The sequence below is a fragment of the Erythrolamprus reginae genome, chromosome 7 (assembly GCF_031021105.1).
Source record: "Erythrolamprus reginae isolate rEryReg1 chromosome 7, rEryReg1.hap1, whole genome shotgun sequence".
Lineage (NCBI taxonomy): Eukaryota > Metazoa > Chordata > Lepidosauria > Squamata > Dipsadidae > Erythrolamprus > Erythrolamprus reginae.
In genome coordinates this window covers 2299119-2324392 of record NC_091956.1, presented here as the reverse complement: position 1 = coordinate 2324392, position 25274 = coordinate 2299119, and the positions used below count along the sequence as shown (strand labels likewise).

At 42.4% G+C, this 25274-nt stretch overlaps 1 protein-coding gene across 4 annotated transcripts in view; it reads left to right on the top strand.

Annotated features, from left to right (window-relative positions):
* Positions 1-25274, top strand: part of LOC139170087 (oxidized low-density lipoprotein receptor 1-like) — a 38396-nt gene that overhangs the window by 317 nt on the left and 12805 nt on the right. For 2 of the 4 annotated variants that reach the window (XM_070756837.1, XM_070756840.1), the window contains exons 2-5: positions 5182-5240; positions 15022-15057; positions 15516-15551; positions 20545-20580. In XM_070756837.1, coding sequence (XP_070612938.1) covers positions 5213-5240; positions 15022-15057; positions 15516-15551; positions 20545-20580 — 136 coding nt within the window. In that variant the 5' untranslated portion in view covers positions 5182-5212. Of the gene's footprint in view, positions 1-950; positions 1029-5181; positions 5241-15021; positions 15058-15515; positions 15552-20544; positions 20581-25274 lie in introns of those variants that run through there. The other 2 variants (XM_070756838.1, XM_070756839.1) reach the window with 2 other exon arrangements.

The following is a 25274-nucleotide window of genomic DNA, read 5'->3' as shown; positions in this document are numbered from 1 at the left end:
CAGTTCCTGTGGATTTACCATCCACGTCTGCTGGAAGTTTGTTCCAAGCATCTACCGCTCTTTCAGTCAAATAATATTTTCTCATGTTGCTTTTGATCTTTCCCCCAACTAACTTCAGATTGTGTCCCCTTGTTCTTGTGTTCACTTTCCTATTAAAAACACTTCCCCTCCTGAACATTGTTTAACCTTTTAACGCATTTAAATGTTTCGATCAATAGGAGGAGGAAGATCTATTGGATATATTCACTGCCTTGAGTTATTTGTAAAATAATAAAGGGGGGAGACAAATAAAGAAATGACAAATTCTGTAATAATGCTATGCATTTTATAACTTAATGAGCTGCTTCTTCCCAAACATGGTCTCTCTAGATCAAACCTGGGCAAGATGTGGCCCAAGGGCCGCATGTGGCCCGCCCGCAGTCTGTGACCGGCCCGCGAAGGTCGGTCCAACTTTTCTAGATAAGAACCAGGTGTTCAAGATATAATATATATATATATATATATAACATAATAACATAATAACATAATAACATAATAACATTATAATATAATAATATTATAATATTATAATATTATAATATAATAATATTATAATATATAATATATAATTATAATATATAATTTATAATATATAATATATAATTATAATTATAATATAATTAACTCAGTTCTACCCAACAACATACAGCATAAACTGGATAGTGATGTTTTTAGGGCTTCCCTTCAAGAACCTTAGCATATAGGCTAATACCAGGGTAGCTATTTCCAGCAAGGACTGTACCTACACCACTTCCATTGAGGAAATCCCATTTTGGACCAGGAGAAGAAAATCCACACCGTAATTATACTTGGCTGAGGACCACCTAAAACGCAGTAGTTTCCAAAGGTTGGAGGAAGGAGCTGAGAGCTTATTGAGGAGTCCTGATTGGACACACCAGGCAGCCAATCAGAGAGCGGCAGAAGATGAATATTCCACATCATAAAGGAAAAGGATGGTCAGAAGTTGCAGAAGGAAGCTCCAGTTGTAGGTATCAAGAGAGGGGAAGGAGAAAAATTGATTAAGGCTCTTGAGCGATGAGTCTTTCTGCTCACCTGCTCAAGTCCAGGAGGGTCTCCGGGGTCTGCAGGTTGGCTGGGGACCCTTAGCATCCTGTCCCTAAGCCCTCTGCCATTGGGGGGGGGGAGTATTGGTGTGCAACTCAAGGAGAAAGTGAGAAAAACGTTTCTATTTGGCCCAGGAAATTGGAGCATTGGAAGGTGCAAGTGCTCAGGCACCAGAACAGCACATTTTCTTCACTCTGTCCAAACTCTGGAGCGACTGATCCCAGGGAGATCCCTGCCCATTCTGCTGCACGAATCCCAGCGACCAGTTAGGTCCCACAGAGTGGATCTTCTCCGGGTCCCGTCAACTAAAGGATGTCGCTTGGTGGGACCCAGGGGAAGAGCCTTCTGTGTGGCGGCCCCGGCCCTCTGGAACCAACTCCCCCCAGAGATTAGAATTGCCCCCACCCTCCTTGCCTTTCGTAAGCTGCTTAAAACCCACCTCTGCCATCGGGCATGGGGGAATTGAGATCCTCTTTCCCCCTAGGCCTTTACAATTCTATGCATGGTATGTCTGTATGTATGTTTGGTTTTTTATATTAATGGGTTTTTAATTATTTCTAACATCAGAATACTATTGTACACTGCTTTATTGTTGCTGTTAGCCGCCCCGAGTCTCCGGAGAGGGGCGGCATACAAATCCCATAAATAAATAAATAAATTTGGGAGGGAAAGTTTTCCTAGAGATGTGCTCTTCTGGTGTGCCATTGTTTAGCACAGTGGTAGACCAAGTTGGCCCTTCTATGACATATGGACATCCACTCCCAGAATTCCAGAGCTAGCATGTTTGGCTCAGGAATTATGGGAGTTGAAGTCCACAAGTCATAAAAGGGCCAAGTTTGCCTTCCCCTGGTTCAGCAGAGTGACTTTTGTGTCTTTGTGTCTCTGCTCGGGCTGTTCACAGGTGATGGATCTGTAGCTTTACTTCAGATGTTGGTTTGTGTGATACGTTTTGGAAGGCTTTGGTTGGTCTGTGCTCTACAGAGAAGACTGGAGTCCTCTGTTGAGGTGGCATAACAGTTCACGTATTAGAGTGGGAAGAGAGAGGCCAGGTCGGAGCTGTGCTTGACCACAGACTCCGTGAGTGACCTTGAACCAATTACTCTCAGTCCACTTCACATGGAATAATGCTTATGGGTTGCCATAGTTACTGTGATTCAGTGGATGACTTGCCTTCTGAAGATGTAGGTGCTCCATCAACCATTTGTCCTGGATAGTGCAAAGTCTTGGGCAGAAGGTTGGACCAAGGACCAACCAAGGTCCCTCCCAACTCTGTTATTGTGCTAATTTCTTCAATTATGTGTCTTCTCTGCCTTCTACCCCCAGTTATCCACCACCTTAATTATAGGGCCTTGTTCTTGTGAAATTGTTGTATGCTGGCTGGTGTTCTTCATTCAACGAAGCAGTGGAAGTGATGTGCTGGTGTCTGGAGGCTGTTGGGGCCTGGATGGGTGTCAACAAACTCAAACTCAGTCCAGACAAGACGGAGTGGCTGTGGGTCTTGCCTCCCAAGGACATTTCCATCTCTCCATCCATTACCCTGGCGGGGGGCAATTACTGACCCCCTCAGAGAGGGTCTGCAACTTGGGTGTCCTCCTCGATCCACAGCTGACATTTAGAGAAACATCTTTCAGCTGTGGTGAGGGGGACGTTTGCCCAGGTTTGCCTGGTGCGCCAGTTGTGGCCCTATTTGGACCGGGAGTCATTGCTCACAGTCACTCATGCCCTCATCACCTCGAGGTTCGAGTATTGTAATGCTCTCTACATGGGGCGACCTTTGAAAAGTGTTCGGAAACTTCAGATCGTGCAGAATGCAGCTGCGAGAGCAATCATGGGCTTTCCCAAATATGCCCATATTACTCCAACACTCCGCAGTCTGCATTGGTTGCCGATCAGTTTCCGGTCACAATTCAAAGTGTTGGTTATGACCTATAAAGCCCTTCATGGCACCGGACCAGAATATCTCTGGGACCGCCTTCTGCCGCACAAATCCCAGCGACCGGTTCGGTCCCACAGAGTTGGCCTTCTCCGGGTCCCGTCGACTAAACAATGTTGTCTGGCGGGACCCAGGGGAAGAGCCTTCTGTGTGGCGGCTCCGACCCTCTGGAACCAGCTCCCCCCTGAGATTAGGATTGCCCCCACCCTCCTTGCCTTTCGCAAACTCCTTAAAACCCACCTCTGCCGTCAGGCATGGGGGAACTGAAACATCTCCCCCTTGCCCATGTTGTTTTGGTGTTAGATTGTGTGCTTGTTTTTTAATATTCTGGGGTTGTTTTTTATGAATTTTTTAGCTTAACATTGTAATTGGATTGGTGGGTATTGGATTTGTTATTATGTATTGTTTTTACTTTGTTGTGAGCCGCCCCGAGTTTGCGGAGAGGGGCAGCATATAAATCCCATAAATCTAGTCAATTAATCTAATATTCTTTGCTACCCTTTTAACAGGATTAGTGAGTCAGTAATCAGGAGTTGTGTATGAGGGTGGAAGCAGAGAGAGGAATACTATGTGGTTGTGACAAAGCCCAAAAGAAGAGTAGTAGTTTGAGTAGTCTTGTATAGAGCATCTGAGTGTATGGAGAAGCTACAAATGTCAGACCCAGGACAGTCACTGCAAAGACGCTTGTAAAGAATGAATTATTAATTAAAATGGGTGAGCAGTGCGGTCGGGCAGCAGGGAAAGCAAGTAGGATGCTTGGCTGCATAGCTAGAGGTATAACAAGCAGGAAGAGGGAGATTGTGATCCCCTTATATAGAGCCACATTTGGAGTACTGTGTTCAGTTCTGGAGACCTCACCTACAAAAAGATATTGACAAAATTGAAGGGGTCCAAAGACGGGCTACAAGAATGGTGGAAGGTCTTAAGCATAAAACGTATCAGGAAAGACTTCATGGACTCAATCTGTAGAGTCTGGAGGACAGAAGGAAAAGGGGGGACATGATCGAAACATTTAAATATGTCAAAGGGTTAAATAAGGTACAGGAGGGAAGTGTTTTTAATAGGAAAGTGAACCCAAGAACAAGGGGACACAATCTGAAGTTAGTTGGGGGAAAGATCAAAAGCAACGTGAGAAAATATTATTTCACGAAAGAGTAGTAGATCCTTGGAACAAAATTCCAGCAGACATGGTTGGTAAATCCACTGTAACTGAATTGAAACATGCCTGGGATAAACATATATCCATTGTAAGATAAAATACAGGAAATAGTATAAGGGCAGACTTGATGGACCATGAGGTCTTTTTCTGCTGTCAGTCTTCTATGTTTCTATAATAATAATAATAATAATAATTTATTGGATTTATATGCCGCCCCTCTCCATAGACTTGGGGCGGCTAACAGCAATGATAAAAACAGCATGTGACAATCCAATAATAAAACAACTGAAAACCCCTATTGTAAAACCAAACATACACACAGACATACCATGCATAACTTGTAATGGCCTAGGGGGAAGGAATATCTCAACTCCCCCATGCCTGGCGGTATAAATGAGTCTCAATTTTTCTGGGCTTGGGTCCTTAAGTAGAAAATGGTTCTTAAGTAGAGGCAAAAAACCCTTGAACACCTAGTTCTTATCTAGAAAAGTTCTTAAGTAGAGGCGTTCATAAGTAGAGGTACCACTGCATGGAAATCTAAAACTATAAACCCCAGTTAAAAACCCATCGCTCAATCCAGGCAACACACACACATACCATTCAATGTAATTTGGCCATGACAAATGACAGTTTATTGGCCCTCCAGGCCTGCCGGCAAAACCAGGCCTTCGTACCCTTTTGGAAGGCCAGTAGGGTGGGAGCAGTACAGACATCGGGGAGGAATTGGTTCCATAGAGCCGGGGTGGCCACAGAGAAGGCCCTCACCTGCGGCCCCGCAAACCTGCATTGGTTAGTTGATGGAACCTGGAGGAGGCCAACCCTGTGTGATCTTTATATTAAAATCAGGTTTATTTCTGAAGCGCTCCTAGGTTGTTGCCTGTTTCCCCCTCCTGATTTTAATACAAAGGTTTGGGCTGGAGCTGGGTTCTCTGTCCTGCAACATTAGTTTTTCACCGTCTGTTCCATAATTTTCTTCGCCATTCAGGAGGAACTGTTAAATATGCTGAAGAGATCAAATGGGTCCTAAAAAGTCAGCTGCACCTGGTAAGTAGTTTCTGCCATCTTTTTCTCTGCTAAAGAATATTCACGGTGGGCTACAGTTCTTTCTTTTTCTCCATAAATTTTAGTAAAAGTTTAAAATATAAGAATATAAAATAACTCAACAAAAAAGACAATGGACAAATGGATGGGAAGGAAGGAAGGAGAATGGAAAGATGTTTCCAATTTCTTCTGTAGCAAATTTAATTACAAAATTATCTTCATTTTTATTATTCAATTAATCAAAGCATGTCCCCCTCCCCATTTAATGCAATCAGGAATTTCTCGTCAACCAGATTGTCTTTTCTCTGATCAAAAACATTATTTAGTCATCTCAACAATCAATTTCAACCACATATTTCCCATTGTTTTGAAAAAGGTTTTTTTAACACTTTCCACATATACATCAATACATACACTGTAAAGCATATCAAACTTTTCAGTTATATATTACTATCAAATGAACAATTAACAAACACCCTAATCTTATACCTTTTATAATTTTGTTACCTGTTTTCCTGTAATACTTCATGCCTTCTTCTCTTTCTTCTACCTTCTTACTCCTTCTCTCCCCCCTTCCTTCTCCCCTCTTCTCCTTCCTCCCCAGGCCTCCTTCCAACCTCACCCTCTTCTACATTCCTCCTTCTTCCCTCCTCTTCTCTACTTCCTCCTCCCCCCCTCTTTAATTAAGATTTTATTTATTTTTATTTATTTTGTCCAATACACAATGAGGGTTTTAGTGGGTATATATCTATATACACATAGTAAAATACATGATGAAGGTTATAGAGGAGATATAGTAAAATATATCTAAGAAATAATAGAAAAGAAGATATAGTAATAGAACATATCAATGAAAGAATAGAAGAAGAGATATAGGAATAGAAGAAAGGCATAGGAGATATAGGAGAGCAATAGGACAGGGGACGGAAGGCACTCTAGTGCACTTGTACTCGCCCCTTACTGACCTCTTAGGAATCTGGATGGATCAACCGTAGATAATCTAAGGGTAAAGTGTTGGGGGTTTGGGGATGACACTATGGAGTCCGGTAATGAGTTCCATGCTTCGACAACTCGGTTACTGAAGTCATATTTTTTACAGTCAAGTTTGGAGCAGTTAATATTAAGTTTAAATCTGTTGTGTGCTCTTGTGTTGTTGTGGTTGAAGCTGAAGTAGTCGCCGACAGGCAGGACGTTGCAGCATATGATCTTGTGGGCAATACTTAGATCTTGTTTAAGGCGTCTTAGTTCTAAGCTTTCTAGTCCCAGGATTGAAAGTCTAGTCTCGTAGGGTCTTCTGTTTCGAGTGGAAGAGTGAAGGGCTCTTCTGGTGAAGTATCTCTGGACATTTTCAAGGGTGTTAATGTCTGAGATGTGGTATGGGTTCCAAACTGATGAGCTGTATTCGAGGATGGGTATGGCAAAAAGTATAATTTGGAGACTATAACCTATGAAGAATGGTTGCAGGAACTGGGCATGGCCAGTCTGGCAAAAAGAAGGATCAAGGGAGACATGAGAGCTGTGTTCCACTACTTGAGGGGCTACCACACAGAGGAGGGGGTCAGATTGTTTTCCCAAACACCAAAAGGCCAGACAAGTAATAACAGATGGAAACTGACCAAGGAGAGATTCAACCTGAAAAGAAGGAGAAACAGTCTGAAAGTGAGAGCAATCAACCAATAGCATAGCTTCCCTGCAGAGGTTGGGACTTTCAAGAGGAGATTGCACTGCCATTTATCTGAGATGGTGTAGGGACTGAATAAACAATCTCTCACTGCTAACCCACATTCTGTAAAAGACCTTGGGATACTAATATCGAATGACCTAAGTGCCAAAGCCCACTGCAACAATATCGCCAAAAAAGCCTCTAGGGGAAGGAGGGATCGCTGCTTAGTAGCGATCCCTTCTTCAGGCTCCATGAGCTTAACTCAAGGCACTGGTGATGAGTGTAATTCTGGCCCTGGGCTCAAGTTGTTGCTACTCAATGCCAGGTCGGTGGTAAATAAAGCTCTCCTCATCCAGGATCTGATCCTGGATGAGGAGGCCGACTTGGCTTGTGTGACCGAAACCTGGCTAGGCCCGGAGGGAGGAGTTCCTCTCTCTGAAATTTGCCCAGCTGGGTTTCGGGTATGGCACCAACCTCGACCCCAGGGAAGGGGGGGAGGAGTGGCTATTACAGCCAGGGAGAGTCTTGGCCTGCGTAGGCTCATTGCTCCAGAGGTTGCGGGTTGGGAGTCCCTCCTGGTGAAGTTGGACTTAGGGGTTCAGGTGGGCTTGTTACTCACGTACCTGCCTCCCAGCTGCGTGTCAACAGCCCTGCCTGTGCTACTCGATGAGGTGGCCGGGCTGGTGGTGGAGTTCCCCGGACTTATCGTCCTGGGGGACTTCAATCTGCCGTCGCTCGGCGGTTCCTCTGGACTGGCACAGGAGTTCATGGCCACCATGACAGCCATGGACCTGACTCAAGTAGTTCAGGGTCCGACTCACGAGGGTGGGCACGCACCCGATATGATATTCCTCTCTGAGCAACTGAGTAATGATCTGAGATTAAGGGGCTTAGAAGTGCTGCCTTTGTCGTGGTCAGATCATTTCCTACTGCGGCTTAACTTCCTGGCTCCAATCCTTCCCCACAGGGAGGCGGAACCAATTAGGAGGTTCCGCCCCAGACGCCTGATGGATCCAGAAGGCTTCCAGATGGCGCTTGGGGTTATTCCAGATACACTTGTCCACAGTTCGGCAGAGTCTCTTGCTGAGGCCTGGAACAAGGCTGCAGGGGAGGCTCTTGACCGGATTGCGCCGTTGCGACCTCTCCGCGGCACTAGACCCCGTAGAGCTCCATGGTTCAACGAGGAGCTCCGGGTGTTGAAGCGCCAGAAGAGACGTCTGGAGAAGCGATGGAGGAAGAGTAAGTCCGAATCCGATCGAACACTTGTAAGAGCTCATATTAAGACTTACAAAGTGGCGCTCAAGGTGGCAAGATGCGCGTACCATGCCGCCTTGATTGCATCAGCGGAATCCCGCCCGGCCGCTCTGTTTAGGGTAACCCGCTCCCTTCTTAATCAGAGGGGAGTTGGGGAGCCCTTGCAGAGCAGTGCCGAGGATTTTAACACGTTTTTCGCTGATAAAATCGCCCGGATCCGAGCGGACCTCGACTCCAATTGTGAAACAGAGTCGACTGACAATGAGTCATTCGAGGTGACTGGGGCTAAACGTCTTTGTCCATCTGTCTGGGGGGAGTTTGACTTGGTGACACCTGATGAAGTGGACAAGGCCATTGGAGCTGTGAGTTCCGCCACCTGTTTACTGGATCCGTGTCCCTCTTGGCTGGTTTCGGCCACTCGAGGGGTGACACGGAGCTGGGTCCAGGAGATTGTCAACGCCTCCTTGGGGAGGGGGTCCTTTCCACCCCTTTATAAGGAGGCGGTTGTGCGCCCCCTCCTCAAGAAGCCTTCCCTGGACCCAGCCGTGCTTAATAACTACCGTCCAGTCTCCAACCTTCCCTTCATGGGGAAGGTTGTCGAGAAGGTGGTGGTACTTCAACTCCAGCGGTCCTTGGATGAAGCCGATTATCTAGGTCCTCAGCAGTCTGGATTCAGGCCCGGCTACAGCACGGAAACTGCTTTGGTTGCGTTGATGGATGATCTCTGGCGGGCCCGGGACAGGGGCTTGTCCTCTGTCCTGGTGCTCCTTGACCTCTCAGCGGCTTTTGATACCATCGACCATGGTATCCTTCTGCGCCAGCTGGAGGGGTTGGGAGTGGGAGGCACTGTTCTTCAGTGGTTCTCCTATCTCTCCGGTCGGTCGCAGTCGGTGTTAGTGGGGGGTCAGAGGTCGACCCCGAGGTTTCTCCCTTGTGGGGTGCCTCAGGGGTCGGTCCTCTCCCCCCTGCTATTTAATATCTACATGAAACCGCTGGGTGAGATCATCCAAGGGCATGGGGTGAGGTATCATCAATATGCCGATGATACCCAGTTGTACATCTCCACCCCATGTCCAGTCAACGAAGCAGTGGAAGTGATGTGCCGGTGCCTGGAGGCTGTTGGGGCCTGGATGGGTGTCAACAAACTCAAACTCAACCCAGACAAGACGGAGTGGCTGTGGGTTTTGCCTCCCAAGGACAATTCTATCTGTCCATCCATTACCCTGGGGGGGGAATTATTGACCCCCTCAGAGAGGGTCCGCAACTTGGGCGTCCTCCTCGATCCACAGCTCACATTAGAAAAACACCTTTCAGCTGTGGCGAGGGGGGCGTTTGCCCAGGTTCGCCTGGTGCGCCAGTTGCGGCCCTATTTGGACCGGGAGTCATTGCTCACAGTCACTCATGCCCTCATCACCTCGAGGCTCGACTACTGTAACGCTCTCTACATGGGGCTACCTTTGAAAAGTGTTCAGAAACTTCAGATCGTGCAGAATGCAGCTGCGAGAGCAATTATGGGCTTCTCCAAGTATGCCCATATCACTCCAACACTCCGCAGTCTGCATTGGCTGCCGATCAATTTCCGGTCACAATTCAAAGTGTTGGTTATGACCTATAAAGCCCTTCATGGCACCGGACCAGAATATCTTCGGGACCGCCTCCTGCCGCACGAATCCCAGCGACCGGTTAGGTCCCACAGAGTTGGCCTTCTCCGGGTCCCGTCGACTAAACAATGTCGTCTGGCGGGACCCAGGGGAAGAGCCTTCTCTGTGGGGGCCCCGACCCTCTGGAACCAGCTCCCCCCTGAGATTAGGATTGCCCCCACCCTCCCTGCCTTTCGTAAACTCCTTAAGACCCACCTTTGCCGTCAGGCATGGGGGAACTAAAACACCTCCCCCTTGCCCTTGTTGTTCTGTTGATTGATTGACTGTGTGCCTGTTTTTTATATATACTGTTTTTATGAGATTATTAATTTAAATTGTAACTGGATGGGTGGGCATTGGATTTGGTATTGTGTACTGTACTGTTTTTTATTATTGTTGTGAGCCGCCCCGAGTTTGCGGAGAGGGGCGGCATATAAATCCAATAAACCAAACCAAACCTAACCTAACCTGATCCTACGCAGCTTCTGCTCCGGCAAGCTCACTCTACTCACAAGAGCCTACAAAACTTTTGCCAGACCCATCCTAGACTACTGCTCATCTGTCTGGAACCCATACCACATCTCAGACATCAGCACCCTTGAAAATGTCCAAAGATATTTCACCAGAAGAGCCCTTCACTCCTCCACTCCAAACAGAATATCCTACGAAAATAGACTAACAATCCTGGGCCTAGAAAGCCTAGAACTACGGCGCCTAAAACATGATTTGACTATTGCCCACAAGATCATATGCTGCAATGTCCTACCAGTCAATGACTACTTCAGCTTCAACCGCAACAACACAAGAGCACGTAACAAATTAAAACAATATGAACCGCCCCAAACTTGACTGTAAAAAATATGATTTCAACAATTGAGTTATCGAACCATGGAACTCATTGCCGGACTCAATTGTGTCAACCCCAAACCCCCAACACTTTTCCCTTAGACTCTCCACGATTGACCTCTCCAGGTTCCTAAGAGGCCAGTAAGGGGCGTACATAAGTGCATTGGTGTGCCTTTCGTCCCCTGTCCAATTGTCTTTCCTTTCTTTCACCTATCATATATATTCTCTTCCTTTCATATATCCTCTCCTCTAAGTTCACTTTCACCCTCTTTTATATTATCACATGTCTATTTCTCTTCCTATGTATTTGTGTATTGGACAAATGAATAAATAAATAAAATAAATAAATAGATGACCTTCAAGGTCTCTTCCAACTCTAATAACAGTAGCAATAACAAGAACAATTTCCAAAACTGACCAATTCCCCACCAGAAAGCACTCTGGGAGGTTATCACTTGATGTATGTTGTCTTTGCAATCCAGTTGCTAGGTTAGAGAATTTAGCCTGCATGAGTAGTGTGAGAATGTTTATTTTATTTATTTTATTTTATTTTGTTTTATTTTAATTTAATTTAGTTAGTCCAAAACACAATGAGGGTTTTAGTGGGTATGTATCTATATACACATATTAAAATACATGATGAAGGTTATAGAGGAGAGACTCATAGTAAAATAGATCTAAGAAATAATAGAAAAGAAGATAGAGGAATAGAACATATCAATGAAAGAACAGAAGAAGAGATATAGGAATAGAAGAAAGGTATAGGAGATACAGGAGAGCAATAGGACAGGGGATGGAAGGCCCTTTGGTGCATTTGTACTCGCCCCTTACTGACCTCTTAGGAATCTGGAGAGGTTAAACAGGGCATTGACTGTTTCTGTGAGTCTGGCCAAGGGATGAGTTGCTTAGTGTTATGGGAAATACTAAAATGGACTGGAGTCAGTCTACGAAGGCTCTTTTTGTGTGTGTTCAAAAAGATGATTGACCATTCACAACCTGACTCTGTAATATCATCACTTAACCCCCAAAACTTTACCCTTAGACTATTGTCATTTTTCAGATTCAAAGAAACAACCAAGTGAGGTGAAAGGAGTAGGTATTTATTTATTTTTATTTATTTGTTTATTCGATTTTTATGCCGCCCTTCTCCTTAGACTCAGGGCGGCTTACAACATGTTAGCAACAGCACTTTTTTAACAGAGCTAGGCTATTCCCACACAATCCGGGTCCTCATTTTACCCCCCTCTGAAGGATGGAAGGCTGAGTCAACCTTAAGCCGGTGATGAGATTTGAACCGCTGACCTTCAGATCTACAAGTCAGCTTCAGTGGCCTGCAGTACAGCACTCTGCCTGCTGCGCCACCCCGGCTCATGTATGTACATATCATGTATATAAACATTGTTATATCTTTGTATACTACCAATATGTACTTGACAAAAGAGTAAGTAAGTAAGTAAGTAAGTAAGTAAGTAAGTAAGTAAGTAAGTAAGTAAATAAATACTGGAGGAAATATCTGAAGCTGACCATGACAATCTGAGAATCAGCCTCTGCTAGAACAGGCTCTGGACTATGTCCAGCATTGGCTGCTGTATCTTGGGACAAGAATTGCTGTTGCAGTCAATCCCGTCTTTGTCATCCCACCTATTGACGACTGCAATGGTCTATAAATGGGACTCACCCTTGAACACTGTCTGGAAGGTGCAATTGCTACCAAACGCAGCAGCCTACACACCCACAATGAGATTGTGATTCCCTCCTCAAGCAAAGGCCCACTGGGAGCTCAGCTGGTTGCTGGTCTTCTTTTAGGTATAACTCTAGGGCAGTTTCTCAACTCTAAAGCTGATGGCTTTGGCTGGATACCTTGGACACCTTTTAGTCCAAATCCAAACTCCCTGCCCAAGGCAGCCTGCAGAGAACGTTGTGTGAGAGGCTGCGATCCTGTCTGATTCGCTAAATAGCAGACGTCCATCTTACATCCAGCAGAACAGCCATTGAAATGGTTGCGTCCATGACTTAGTTGCAAAGCATTATCATCTCCCCCATGCAAGCAGAGAGTGGCTGTTTCAATTATCCATATTTATTTAGGGGCATGCTCCTTGCAGAGTCTTAGTAACGCTGTGGAAATGACAATTTTAAGGCAGAAGTAAAAATGCAATCCTGTCATTTTTCAGATACAAAGAAACAACCAAGCGAGGTGAAACGAGTAGGTAGGTACATATCATGTAAGTAAATACTGGAGGAAAATATCAAGGCCGTGTCTGAAGCTGACCATGACAATCTGAGAACCAGCCTCTGCTAGAACAGGCTCTGGACTATGTCCAGCATTGGCTGCTGTATCTTGGGACAAGAATTGCTGTTGCAGTCAATCCCGTCTTTGTCATCCCACCTATTGACGACTGCAATGGTCTATAAATGGGACTCACCCTTGAACACTGTCTGGAAGGTGCAATTGCTACCAAACGCAGCAGCCTACACACCCACAATGAGATTGTGATTCCCTCCTCAAGCAAAGGCACACTGGGAGCTCAGCTGGTTGCTGGTCTGCTTTTAGGTATAACTCTAGGGCAGTTTCTCAACTCTAAAGCTGATGGCTTTGGCTGGATACCTTGGACACCTTTTAGTCCAAATCCAAACTCCCTGCCCAAGGCAGCCTGCAGAGAACGTTGTGTGAGAGGCTGCGATCCTGTCTGATTCGCTAAATAGCAGACGTCCATCTTACATCCAGCAGAACAGCCATTGAAATGGTTGCGTCCATGACTTAGTTGCAAAGCATTATCATCTCTCCCATGCAAGCAGAGAGTGGCTGTTTCAATTATCCATATTTATTTAGGGGCATGCTCCTTGCAGAGTCTTAGTAACGCTGTGGAAATGACAATTTTAAGGCAGAAGTAAAAATGCAATCCTGTCATTTTTCAGATACAAAGAAACAACCAAGCGAGGTGAAACGAGTAGGTAGGTACATATCATGTAAGTAAATACTGGAGGAAAATATCAAGGCCGTGTCTGAAGCTGACCATGACAATCTGAGAACCAGCCTCTGCTAGAACAGGCTCTGGACTATGTCCAGCATTGGCTGCTGTATCTTGGGACAAGAATTGCTGTTGCAGTCAATCCCGTCTTTGTCATCCCACCTATTGACGACTGCAATGGTCTATAAATGGGACTCACCCTTGAACACTGTCTGGAAGGTGCAATTGCTACCAAACGCAGCAGCCTACACACCCACAATGAGATTGTGATTCCCTCCTCAAGCAAAGGCACACTGGGAGCTCAGCTGGTTGCTGGTCTGCTTTTAGGTATAACTCTAGGGCAGTTTCTCAACTCTAAAGCTGATGGCTTTGGCTGGATACCTTGGACACCTTTTAGTCCAAATCCAAACTCCCTGCCCAAGGCAGCCTGCAGAGAACGTTGTGTGAGAGGCTGCGATCCTGTCTGATTCGCTAAATAGCAGACGTCCATCTTACATCCAGCAGAACAGCCATTGAAATGGTTGCGTCCATGACTTAGTTGCAAAGCATTATCATCTCTCCCATGCAAGCAGAGAGTGGCTGTTTCAATTATCCATATTTATTTAGGGGCATGCTCCTTGCAGAGTCTTAGTAACGCTGTGGAAATGACAATTTTAAGGCAGAAGTAAAAATGCAATCCTGTCATTTTTCAGATACAAAGAAACAACCAAGCGAGGTGAAACGAGTAGGTAGGTACATATCATGTAAGTAAATACTGGAGGAAAATATCAAGGCCGTGTCTGAAGCTGACCATGACAATCTGAGAACCAGCCTCTGCTAGAACAGGCTCTGGACTATGTCCAGCATTGGCTGCTGTATCTTGGGACAAGAATTGCTGTTGCAGTCAATCCCGTCTTTGTCATCCCACCTATTGACGACTGCAATGGTCTATAAATGGGACTCACCCTTGAACACTGTCTGGAAGGTGCAATTGCTACCAAACGCAGCAGCCTACACACCCACAATGAGATTGTGATTCCCTCCTCAAGCAAAGGCACACTGGGAGCTCAGCTGGTTGCTGGTCTGCTTTTAGGTATAACTCTAGGGCAGTTTCTCACCTGATGGCTTGGACACCTTTTAGGCAAATCCAAACTCCCTGCCCAAGGCAGCCTGCAGAGAATGTAGTGAGAGGCTGTGATCGTGTCTGATTCGCTAAATAGCAGATGTCCACCTTACATCCAGCAGAACAGCCATTGAAAAGATTCCGTCCATGACTTAGTTGCAAAGCATCCTCTTGTCCCCCATGCAAGCAGAGAGTGGCTGTTTCAATTGTCCATATTTATTTAGGGGCATGCTCCTTGCAGAGTCTTAGTAACATAGTGGAAATGATGACTTTAGGCCGGATGTAAAACTGCAATTCTGTCATTTTTCAGATACAAAGAAACAACCAAGCCAGGTGAAACCAGTAGGTATGTACATATCACGTAAGTAAATACGGGAGGAAAATATCAAGGCCGTGTTTCAAGTATCTGGGGTGATGGAACCCATGAAGATATTTTTCCATGTTTCTTATACTTTCTGGTCCGATATGATTTTGCACCTCAACATTTGTATTGTTGAACTCTATCATGGCATTTTTTTATTTTTAACTTACACTGATTGATGTAGTAATATAGAAGCAGGGAGGGGAGGAGGAAGGATGAAGAAACAAAGAAAGGGAGGAAGAAAAGAAGGAAGAAAGGAAAGAGAGGAAGGAAGGAAGGAAGGAAGGAAGGAAGGAAGGAAGGAAGGAAGGAAGGAAGGAAGGAAGGAAGGAAGGTCAATTGTTTGGACCTTTTCCCAGTTAAAAGCACCTGACTATCTTAGTAACATAGTGGAAATTATGACTTTAGGCCGGATGTAAAACTGCAATTCTGTCATTTTTCAGATTCAAAGAAACAACCAAGCCAGGTGAAACCAGTAGGTATGTACATATCATGTAAGTAAATACGGGAGGAAAATATGAAGGCCGTGTTTCAAGTATCTGGGGTGATGGAACCCATGAAGATATTTTTCCATGTTTCTTATACTTTCTGGTCCGATATGATTTTGCACCTCAACATTTGTATTGTTGAACTCTATCATGGCATTTTTTTATTTCTTTTCTTTTTTTTAAATATACTTTATTTACAGATATAATAAAAACGAAGGAGGGAATAGGGGAAGGGGGACAAAACAGAGTGGGGAAGGGAGGGGGAATAGAAAGTCAAATCATTTATAGTAACACTGTAATACATATGGATTATGGTACACGAGTTTCTTAAAAAGAGTATAATGTTTCTTAATTTCTTAATCTTTATATGTACTGTATATATATTTTTAACACAAATATAATATTTCTAAGTGTCTATAAACGTTAAAGTTATAGTGGTAAAAGGGGAAGAGGGAAAAGAGAAAGAAAAGGGGAGAAAGAAAAAAATCTGCGTTTAGCGCAGACGTTTTTAGGGACAACTTTTGTTTGAAAATAGTGTAGGTAATATAGAAGTAATATGATGAGTATGTGTAAAAGTTAGTTGTTTTAAAGAAGGTTGATAGTCTTATGATATATGTTGGATTGGTTGAAAGACAGTTAAAAAGAGATTTGGTATAATTTCATTGCAAATTTAATTGGTTTTTAGTGCTTCTTTTTTAATTTGTTTTAATATTGGCTTAAGTGCTCGAAGTTACTTTTAATGGTGTAATGGGGTAAGAATTTTACAATAAGTAGTTTTTGTATTTTTTTTGAGAAACCCATTTATACCAATTTTCCCATATTTCATAGTACAGTATTCTGAATCTTTTTTATTTTGTGCTTCCATTGCTGTTTTAGGCATTTCAGCGCATTCTATAATTTTTGTAGTTATTGTGAAAAAAGAGGGTACCTGATCGGATTTCCAAAGGGAGGCATATGATATTCTAGCTGCTGTTATAATTTGTAGGATGAGATATTTTTGTGCTTTAGTAAGGTTTTGTCTAAATATACCTAAAAGATAAAGCTCCGGTTTAAGTGGTAGTTTAATTGACATGACTTGGTCGATTAGGTTTTGAATTGTTGTCCAATATTTTTGTGCAAGTGGGCATGTCCACCATGTATGGTAGTAAGTTCCCGGCTTAGTTTTGCATTTCCAACAAATCGGTGAGAAGTTGGGGAACATTTTGGATATTCTTGCTGGGGGCAAGTGCCATCGGTAAAACATTTTCATTTGGTTCTCTTTGTAAGACATTGCTGTTGTCATTTTATAGTTTAATGTCCATGTTTTCTCCCACTCGTTTAAGTTGATCGTATACCCAAAATTCTGAGCCCAAGCTATCATGCAAGATTTCACTTGTTCTTCAGGATTTTCCTGTATTAGTAAGTAGTTGTATAGTTTTGAGATCATTTTTGTAGAGGGGCCAGAAAGAATCGTATCTATTACATTGTCATTTTGGAATCCAAATTGTTTTTTGTGTTGCTCGTATTTTAGTTTAATTTGTAGGTATGTTAGCCAATCTATATTAATTCCTTGGTCGTTCCTTGGGGATGAGGGCATCTGATTTGTCGAGTAGCTGTTGGTATCTCAAAATTTTGGTGTGGGAGAAAAGATTAGGAAAAGTTAGTATTTCGTTGGGAGATATCCATTTTGGTATTGAGATATAGTAATTTTTTTTTATAGTAAACCAAATTGTTATTAATGTTTTACGTAAGTAATGATTTTAAAAATATTTAGGTATTTTATGATAATCTGTTGTTAAGAAAGTCTGCCACCCAGCAAGAAGATCGAAACCTTCCAAGGTTAGGAGTCGTGTGTTTTGGAGAGTAATCCAATTTTTTATCATGGTTAGAATAGTGGCTTGGTAGTAAGTATAAAAGTCTGGAAGTCCAAGTCCGCCTCTGGATCGATGGTCCTGAAGGTTTTTCAGTTTTATTCTGGCCTTCTTCTTTGTCCAAATAAACTTCTTTATTTGTTTGTGGAGAGTGTTAAAAAAAAGTTTTGTTCAAATTTATTGGAGCAACTTGAAATAAATAGAGAAACCTTGGAAGAATGTTTGATTTTATAGCGAATATTTTCCCCATAATGGATAAATTTAATTTCGACCATCTATTAAGATCTTGTTGTGTTTCTTTAAGAAGCCGTTCATAATTATCCTTTTTAATCGTAGCATAATTTGAGGTCAACCAAATTCCTAAATATTTAATTTTTTTTGTGGTCTTTATTCTAATTAATTCTTCCAAGGTGAGTATATCTTTTGGTATCATATTTTTTGTCAAAATTTGAGTTTTGTTTTTGTTAATTTGCAGGCCGGATATTTCACCAAATTTATGTATTTCATCAAATAGAATGGGTGCTGTTCGAATGGGATCTTGTAAGATGAATACAATGTCATCCGCAAAGGCCTGCAATTTATAATGTTCTTTTTTAATCATAATACCCTGAATTTGTCGGTTGTTTCTTATAGTTTTGAGAAAGGTTTCGATGGCCAGAATAAAAATGAGTGGGGCCAGAGGGCATCCTTGGCGCACACCTTTGGTTATAGTAATTGTATCTGTGATATCATTGTTGAAAAGGATTTTAACCGATTGAATAGAATAAATGGTTTTAATTAGATTGAGGAATTTGGGGCCGAAATTCATGTATTCTATTTGGTTTATAAGATAGTGCCATTGGAGACTGTCAAAAGCTTTTTTGAGATCCATGAATACTAATGCAGTTGTTTTGTCATAGTTTTTATCGTAGTATTCCAAGGTATTCAGTATGATTCTTGTATTTGTGGAAATGTTTCTTCCCGGTAGGAATCCGTTTTGGTCAGGGTGGATAATTTTATTTAATATATTTTTTAGTCTGTCCGCAATTATCGATGTAAATATTTTATAGTCGGTATTGAGTAATGCAATTGGTCTATAATTCTCCAGAAGATGTCTACTTTGGGTGTCTTTGGGGATGAGAGTTATGTAGGTTTCAGACCAGGACATGGGTAATTTTGCATGTAAGAGTGCATTGTTATAAATGTCTAGTAGTATGGGTGCCATTGTATCCATATGATATTTATAAAATTCAGATGGAATTCCGTCTGGTCCTGGCGTTTTATTGTTTTTTTGTTTGTTTATTGCGGCCTCAATATCTGAAATGGAGATTGGTTTATTTAGGAGTATTCTTTGGTCATCTGTTATCATGGTTGTTTGTTCATTTGTTTGTAAGTATTTCAATAACAAATCGGCATCCAGATTTGAGGCTTGATATAGTTGTTGATAGAAGTTTTGGATAATTTGTTTTTTATCAGAATTGGTTGTTTTCAAATGTCCGGAGGGGTCAGCTAGGGCATCTATGTTTCTATCTGCTTTTTGGTGGGCTAGTTTGAGTGATAGCCAACGTCCTGGTTTATTGGCGAATTCGAAATACTGTATGTTTGTTTTGCATTTTTGATTTTTTGGGCAATGTGTTGTTGTGTTATTAAATTTATTTCGTGTTTAATCGTATTTGTTTCTAGTAGAATTGTGTTATTCTTGGGGTCGTTGTGAAGTGTTTTTTCTGCTTCTTGGAGAGATATGTTTAATTTATGAAGTTGGGCATATTTTTCTTTATTTTTGTTTGCGGTATATGAGATGTAAATACCGTGTATATATGCTTTAGTAGCGTCCCACGCTATTTCATTGGGTATCTCGCCATTGAAATTGATTTTAATGAAAGGGGGGATGTCATTCTGTATTTTATGTTGGAATTGTTTTTGATTTATCACCGTTGGGTACATCGACCATCTATGAGGAGTATTGTGGGTATTGTCTCTTATTGTCAATAGTAGGGGATTGTGGTCTGCCCAAGTTGCATTAAGTATTTGAACATCAATAATTTGGTTTATGGTTTCTATATTAGACCAAGCCATGTCAATACGTGAGCAGGTTCGATGGGGAGGAGAAAAAAAGGTATATTGTATAGATTTAGGGTAAAAATATCTCCAGATATCTTTTAAGGCGAATTCATAAGTTATTTGTTTAAAGGTTGAAGGAATAATATTACGAGTACGGTGTTTGGAATTGCCTTTATAATCTTTGTTTACATCCACTATTGCGTTGAAGTCTCCAATTATTACAAAATTACTTAGATCTAATTCTAATATTTTTTTGTGCAAATTTTTAAAGTAGGTAGATTGCCTAACGGATGGTGCGTATATTGATATTATGTTTATTGTTCTTTTATTTTGTAGGGTTATTTGAACAATTAGTAATTGGTCGTTAGCGTCGGTATGTATTAATTTTGGAGAGTAGATTTTTCTAATGTATAGGACTATGCCTCTCTTTTTTTCGGCAGCGGAAGCACAAAAAAATTCGAATTCAGGTTTAGATTTAAATTTAGGAATAGCTAACAGAGTAGTGTCTTCAATTTTAATATGGGTTTCTTGCAATGAAATTATATCATAATTATTTTCAAACAGTTTGTGAAATATTTTTTGTCTCTTTTTATATGAATTCAGACCATTTATGTTTGTTGAGAATAATGTGATTTTGGATTGTTTATTGTTGCAGTGTGGGTTCCTTAGATTTCTCCTTTCTTGCCTCGGTTCTTGCCCGGGTAACTGGTCCATGTCTAATTGACTCATCATTCTGGTTTTGGAGTTCTTGGTCGTTGTTTCTCAAATTGTCATCAGAAGTGGTTTCTTCGTTTAGAAGAGTATCCCTGCAAACTCCCTGCCCAAGGCAGCCTGCAGAGAATGTAGTGAGAGGCTGCGATCGTGTCTGATTCGCTAAATAGCAGATGTCCACCTTACATCCAGCAGAACAGCCATTGAAAAGATTCCGTCCATGACTTAGTTGCAAAGCATCCTCTTGTCCCCCATGCAAGCAGAGAGTGGCTGTTTCAATTATCCATATTTATTTAGGGGCATGCTCCTTGCAGAGTCTTTGTAACATAGTGGAAATGACGACTTTAGGCCAGATGTAAAAATGCAATTCTGTCATTTTTCAGATACAAAGAAACAACCAAGCCAGGTGAAACCAGTAGGTATGTACATATCGTGTAAGTAAATACTGGAGGAAAATATCAAGGCCGTGTTTCAAGTATCTGGGGTGATGGAACCTGTGGAAGCTCGCAGCTGGCAACTGACTGTGGGTTACTCACAAATCCAATGTAAGAGAAAAAACCTCGGACAAGAAACTTAAAAACAACTTTTTCTCTTTGGTGAGGCAACCTGGATTTTCTCTCTGGTGAAGCAACTCAGATTAAATCCAGGATGACCCTTTTATTGAAAGCAAACAAAGAAAGGCAGGCTTCTGTGATGCTACATTTCACATGGGTCTGTTACACCAATTCAAACTTATAACGTATTAAGCGTACAAAATATAACCAATAAAAATCACATAACTTGTGCTACATTTCAAAGTGCTGATTCATGAGAAAAAGAAAGCAAAAGCGAGAGAAGGGTCCCATCAGCCCACCTCATGATATATAATGTTGCACTTTTCTTAGGCTAGCAGCAAGGAAAGCAAGATAAGAGTGCAGAGAAGGAGAATGTTGCTAGAGAAACTGGGTCATCATACGTGTCATGCTCAAGGTCTATGCTTTTCGCACGCACATTCCAAGACACTAGTTCCCGCGTTCCCACATCTCCCCTGTTTTTATTTTTTAAAAGATAGACTCTTTCTCCTCGCTGGGCAGAGAGAAAGGTTGCTTCTTTGACATAGCTTCCTGCTGATGCAAATGAGCCTCTAAGTCCAGAAGGGGTTTAATTTCCCTAGTGAGAATGACCTTCCTATTAGAGGGCAGAAGACTTTTAAAGATTTGTAGTAATGATGGAATGCATTGAATACAGCAGCAAAGTGTTACAAGAATTATTACCACAACAATTACAGCAGTTAGGATAATACGTAGCCAAGAGCCATCCGGAAGCCAGGACCAAAGGGCATCCCACCAGGCAGGTAACACATCCTCTCGAATGTGAGATGCAAGATCCTTTAAGTTGTCCAATTGCTTTTTTATCAAATGTGAGTTGTCTGAGATGTTAAAGCAACACATGTTTTTTACAGACTCACATCCTAAATGATGTAACAATAACAAAAAGTCTATAGCAGCTCTATTCTCCAAAATTGCATGTCGGAGCTCTATTTGTTCTTGTGTTAAGGCAGCAATGGCTATTGATGTAGCGTTAATGGTTTTTGCTAAAGAACAGGCAATGCGATGCGCTGTTCGTTGGTTGCCTGCGGCCAAACCAGGTACCCCCACTAGGGATACCGAAAGTGAAACATACTCAGCTTTGCTCAAAAGTTTTATCTCATCATTGTATGAAGCGTCAAGGGGTAGCAAAATAGCAAAACTAACAAACAATTCAATAAGCACACAAGGGAAAAAAAGGAATAATGATTAGGTGTTTTTTGATGAAGCAACAAATATCCCCTGGGAGATTCTTCATGTTCTTCGTAAGGCAGTGGTTGTGGGTGCCCCTGCCCAGTCTCCAGGTCAGGCAGGGGGTCAACCAGTTGTTGGAGTGCTGTCTTCTCTGGAGGTTCCCGCAGGATGGGGAGGTGTGTGTGAATGTCCATGTCCCCCTTTTGTGTCTGCATGTTTAGGAAGATATGGTCTTACGTGTCTTCCTGGCACCCACAGCGCCCGATCGTCAAGCTGCACTGCAGCGTAGCCTCGTCCCCAGGTGATAAGATCTGCTGGGCCTCTCCAAGTGAGATCCGGTAGCTGACGATAGTAGACCAAAGGCCTGGGGGAGGAGACTGGAACTGTGGAAAAATGACGAGTCGCAGCAGAGGATGAAGGAATGCCAGTTAGATTAAGAAAGTTTAAAGTATATAAACAAAGATTAAGAGTGTTTTGCACCGCTGGGAGGTTAGGGGAGGTTTTCCCCTTCATCTGATCGTATCTGTCCAGGGCACGTTTTAGCGTTAAGTGAGCCCTCAACACGAGAGATTGGCCCTGACTGTTGTAAGGAACCCCAAATTTATGCACAATGTCCCTCTGGTTACAGAAGGCAGCAAAGGCCGCACTCGTGTAAGCAGGTGCATTATCAGTTTTCAGTTCTTTTGGACATCCCAACGATGCAAAGGTGCGAATACAGTGATTTATAACATATCTTGTGGCTTCACCTCTTTGTGGAGTAGCCATAATGTAGCCTGAGTATGTATCAATGGAAACATGAAGATATTTCCAAGAAGCGAAGGGAGGATATTGCGTTACATCCATTTGCCAAATCTGGCAGCATTCCGTACCTCTAGGGTTGACCCCCATAGGTATGGAGTTCGCTTGTTGGCTACAGGTGGGACATTGCTGAATAATAGCAGATGCTTCATTTGCTGTTATGCCGAATTGTTTCATGAGTGCCTTTTTATTCTGGTGAAAATAAGAATGACTTTCCCAAGGAGTCGGGGCTGAAACAACAGCCATGAGAGAGACGGAGGCAGTTGCAGCTGAAGCTGCAGCGTCTGCTACATTGTTTCCTTCTTGCAAAAATCCAGGAAAGGGTTGATGACTCCTAATATGGGAAACAAAAAATAAACACTTTTGTGCCATGATTAATTTTTGCAAGGACAAAAACAAAGACAAAAGGTTTGCATCCAATGATGGTGACAGATAGGAATCAAAAATGGAAGAAACAATTTGAGTGACATACAAACTGTCAAGAATCAAATTAAAAGGTTCCTTAGAAAAAATTGTAAATGCCAAAATAGATGCAGCCAATTCAGCCCTCTGAGCAGAGGTCTGAGGGGGAGTAATTTTTGTTAACCACTTACCCTTGTGCAGCCAGGCACATGCCCCATAAGTCTTGCTACCATCTGCAAATACAGTGGCAGCGTCAGAAATGGGAGCAGGGGACAGTGGGGAGCGCCATTGAAAAGGGACTGTCCTTACAAGTGACAGTCTTGGGTCAGGGGGTGCATGACAAGAAACCTCCCCAGGCCAATCAGCCAGTGCGAACTGAAGATGATCAGAGTTCACAAACAAAGGATCCCATACTGATAAAGAAAAGGGTATATACAACACAGAAGGTTCAATTCCAGCCAACAATTTTGCTCTGTGCCGGCATTTGACAATGAGTGTAGCAAAAAGATGAAGCTTCTGAGAGACAGAGGTGCGTGGGGTATGAGAAAGATGAATCCATTCCAGAATTAATAATTTTGAGGACTTTTGTGCAAGAACTGCAGTGGGGAGACCCACAGTGTTTAATAAATTCATGACAAGAGGAAGATTGGCTTCCATCCTGTCCACCCACATGTGCTGTAAAGCAGCATTAACTTGTTGCAAGGCTTCTAAATGAATGGCAGTTAATTGAATGAGATCATGGGGTGCTGAACCCAAAGTGAGTGCAGAAAATAAAGGAGCCAATTGAGAGGTGGTAAGTCCCACATAGGGACGCACCCAATTTATGGATCCCAAATATTGTTGCAATTTAACCAAAATAGTGGGTGAAGTTAATTTCAAACAAGGTAATTCAGGAAAAGCATGAGAAACAAGCAATTTGTGACCCAAATAAGAAAAAGGTTCTGATTTTTGGATCTTTTCTGGAGCTATGTGCAAACCATGTTGATGTAATATGGCTGTTAATTCTTCTAGGGTTTGCTGTATTAGGACAATCAACAATCAACAAACACAAATAACAAAAATGCCTTTTTAAATGCAGGATTAGTGCAAAATCTCACCCCCACATGTTAACATGAAAAGGCAAAACAACAGGTTTAATGTAAACAAATAATGGCAAAGCAGGAAGAAAACAGACAGCTTCTACAATCTTGCTAGCCACAAACAGAGACCAAAAAAGAGTCATATGACATAACAGAAACAACCTTTGGAGCGGGGCTGGCTGCATGCCCCCCTCCCTCTAGTTTCCCAAATGAGGAAAAAAATTCACACAACACTGATTAGCCCAATGAAAACCCTTTTTGCACCGGGACATACAGTTTTTGGCTTGCTAGTTTTTAAAGTGCCTTTAGCAGCACCTCCCCTGGGGTCTCTGCATTGAGATTTCCCCACATTTTGCAGTGCCAATGCAAGTGTTTCCATATTATAAACAATAGTTCCAACTATACGACACACTTAAATATAATCAGCCAAACCCACATCAATTTTACTAAGCAAAGGTTAAATTATACATTTGCAACAATTTCAATAAGACCTGAGACATAATGATTAGTGATTCCACACAAAACATATTGGACAAAATAAAAAAATAAAATAAATAAAATAAAATAAAGCTACTGCTTACTTAAAATCTCTAATTAGTTTCATAGGAAACAGCTCAATGTTAGTAATTCTCTAAAACACAGAAAAAACAATAACTATATTCATCCACCAGCAGCTCCCCCCTTTCTTTTGCCTGTTGGAAACCTTGTCTCACTTGTTTTTCCCTTCGGAACAGAGGCTATCAGGGAGCTTTCAGCAGCAGGGGGCAATTTTGAATCAAATTTAGAGTCAGATTGATAAGGTGGCAGAGTGTCCGAAACCCTGTTCAGTGCACTGTCGTGAGACCAAAGACAGTCCATGACCACCCTCCAAGTGAACAATACCTCATGAAGGCATGTTCCCAATTTAGCCCAAACAAGAGATTTAAGAGAGCCTTTCTCAGGATAAGCAAGACAGTTTTTATAAATATATTTGAGAAGGCTTTTGAGGTCAGTTTTAGAGGGACTATACAAATTTTTCCCATTAGGTTTTAAAATTATTGAAGCCTTGACTAATAGTCTAAGTTCTTGAAGGTG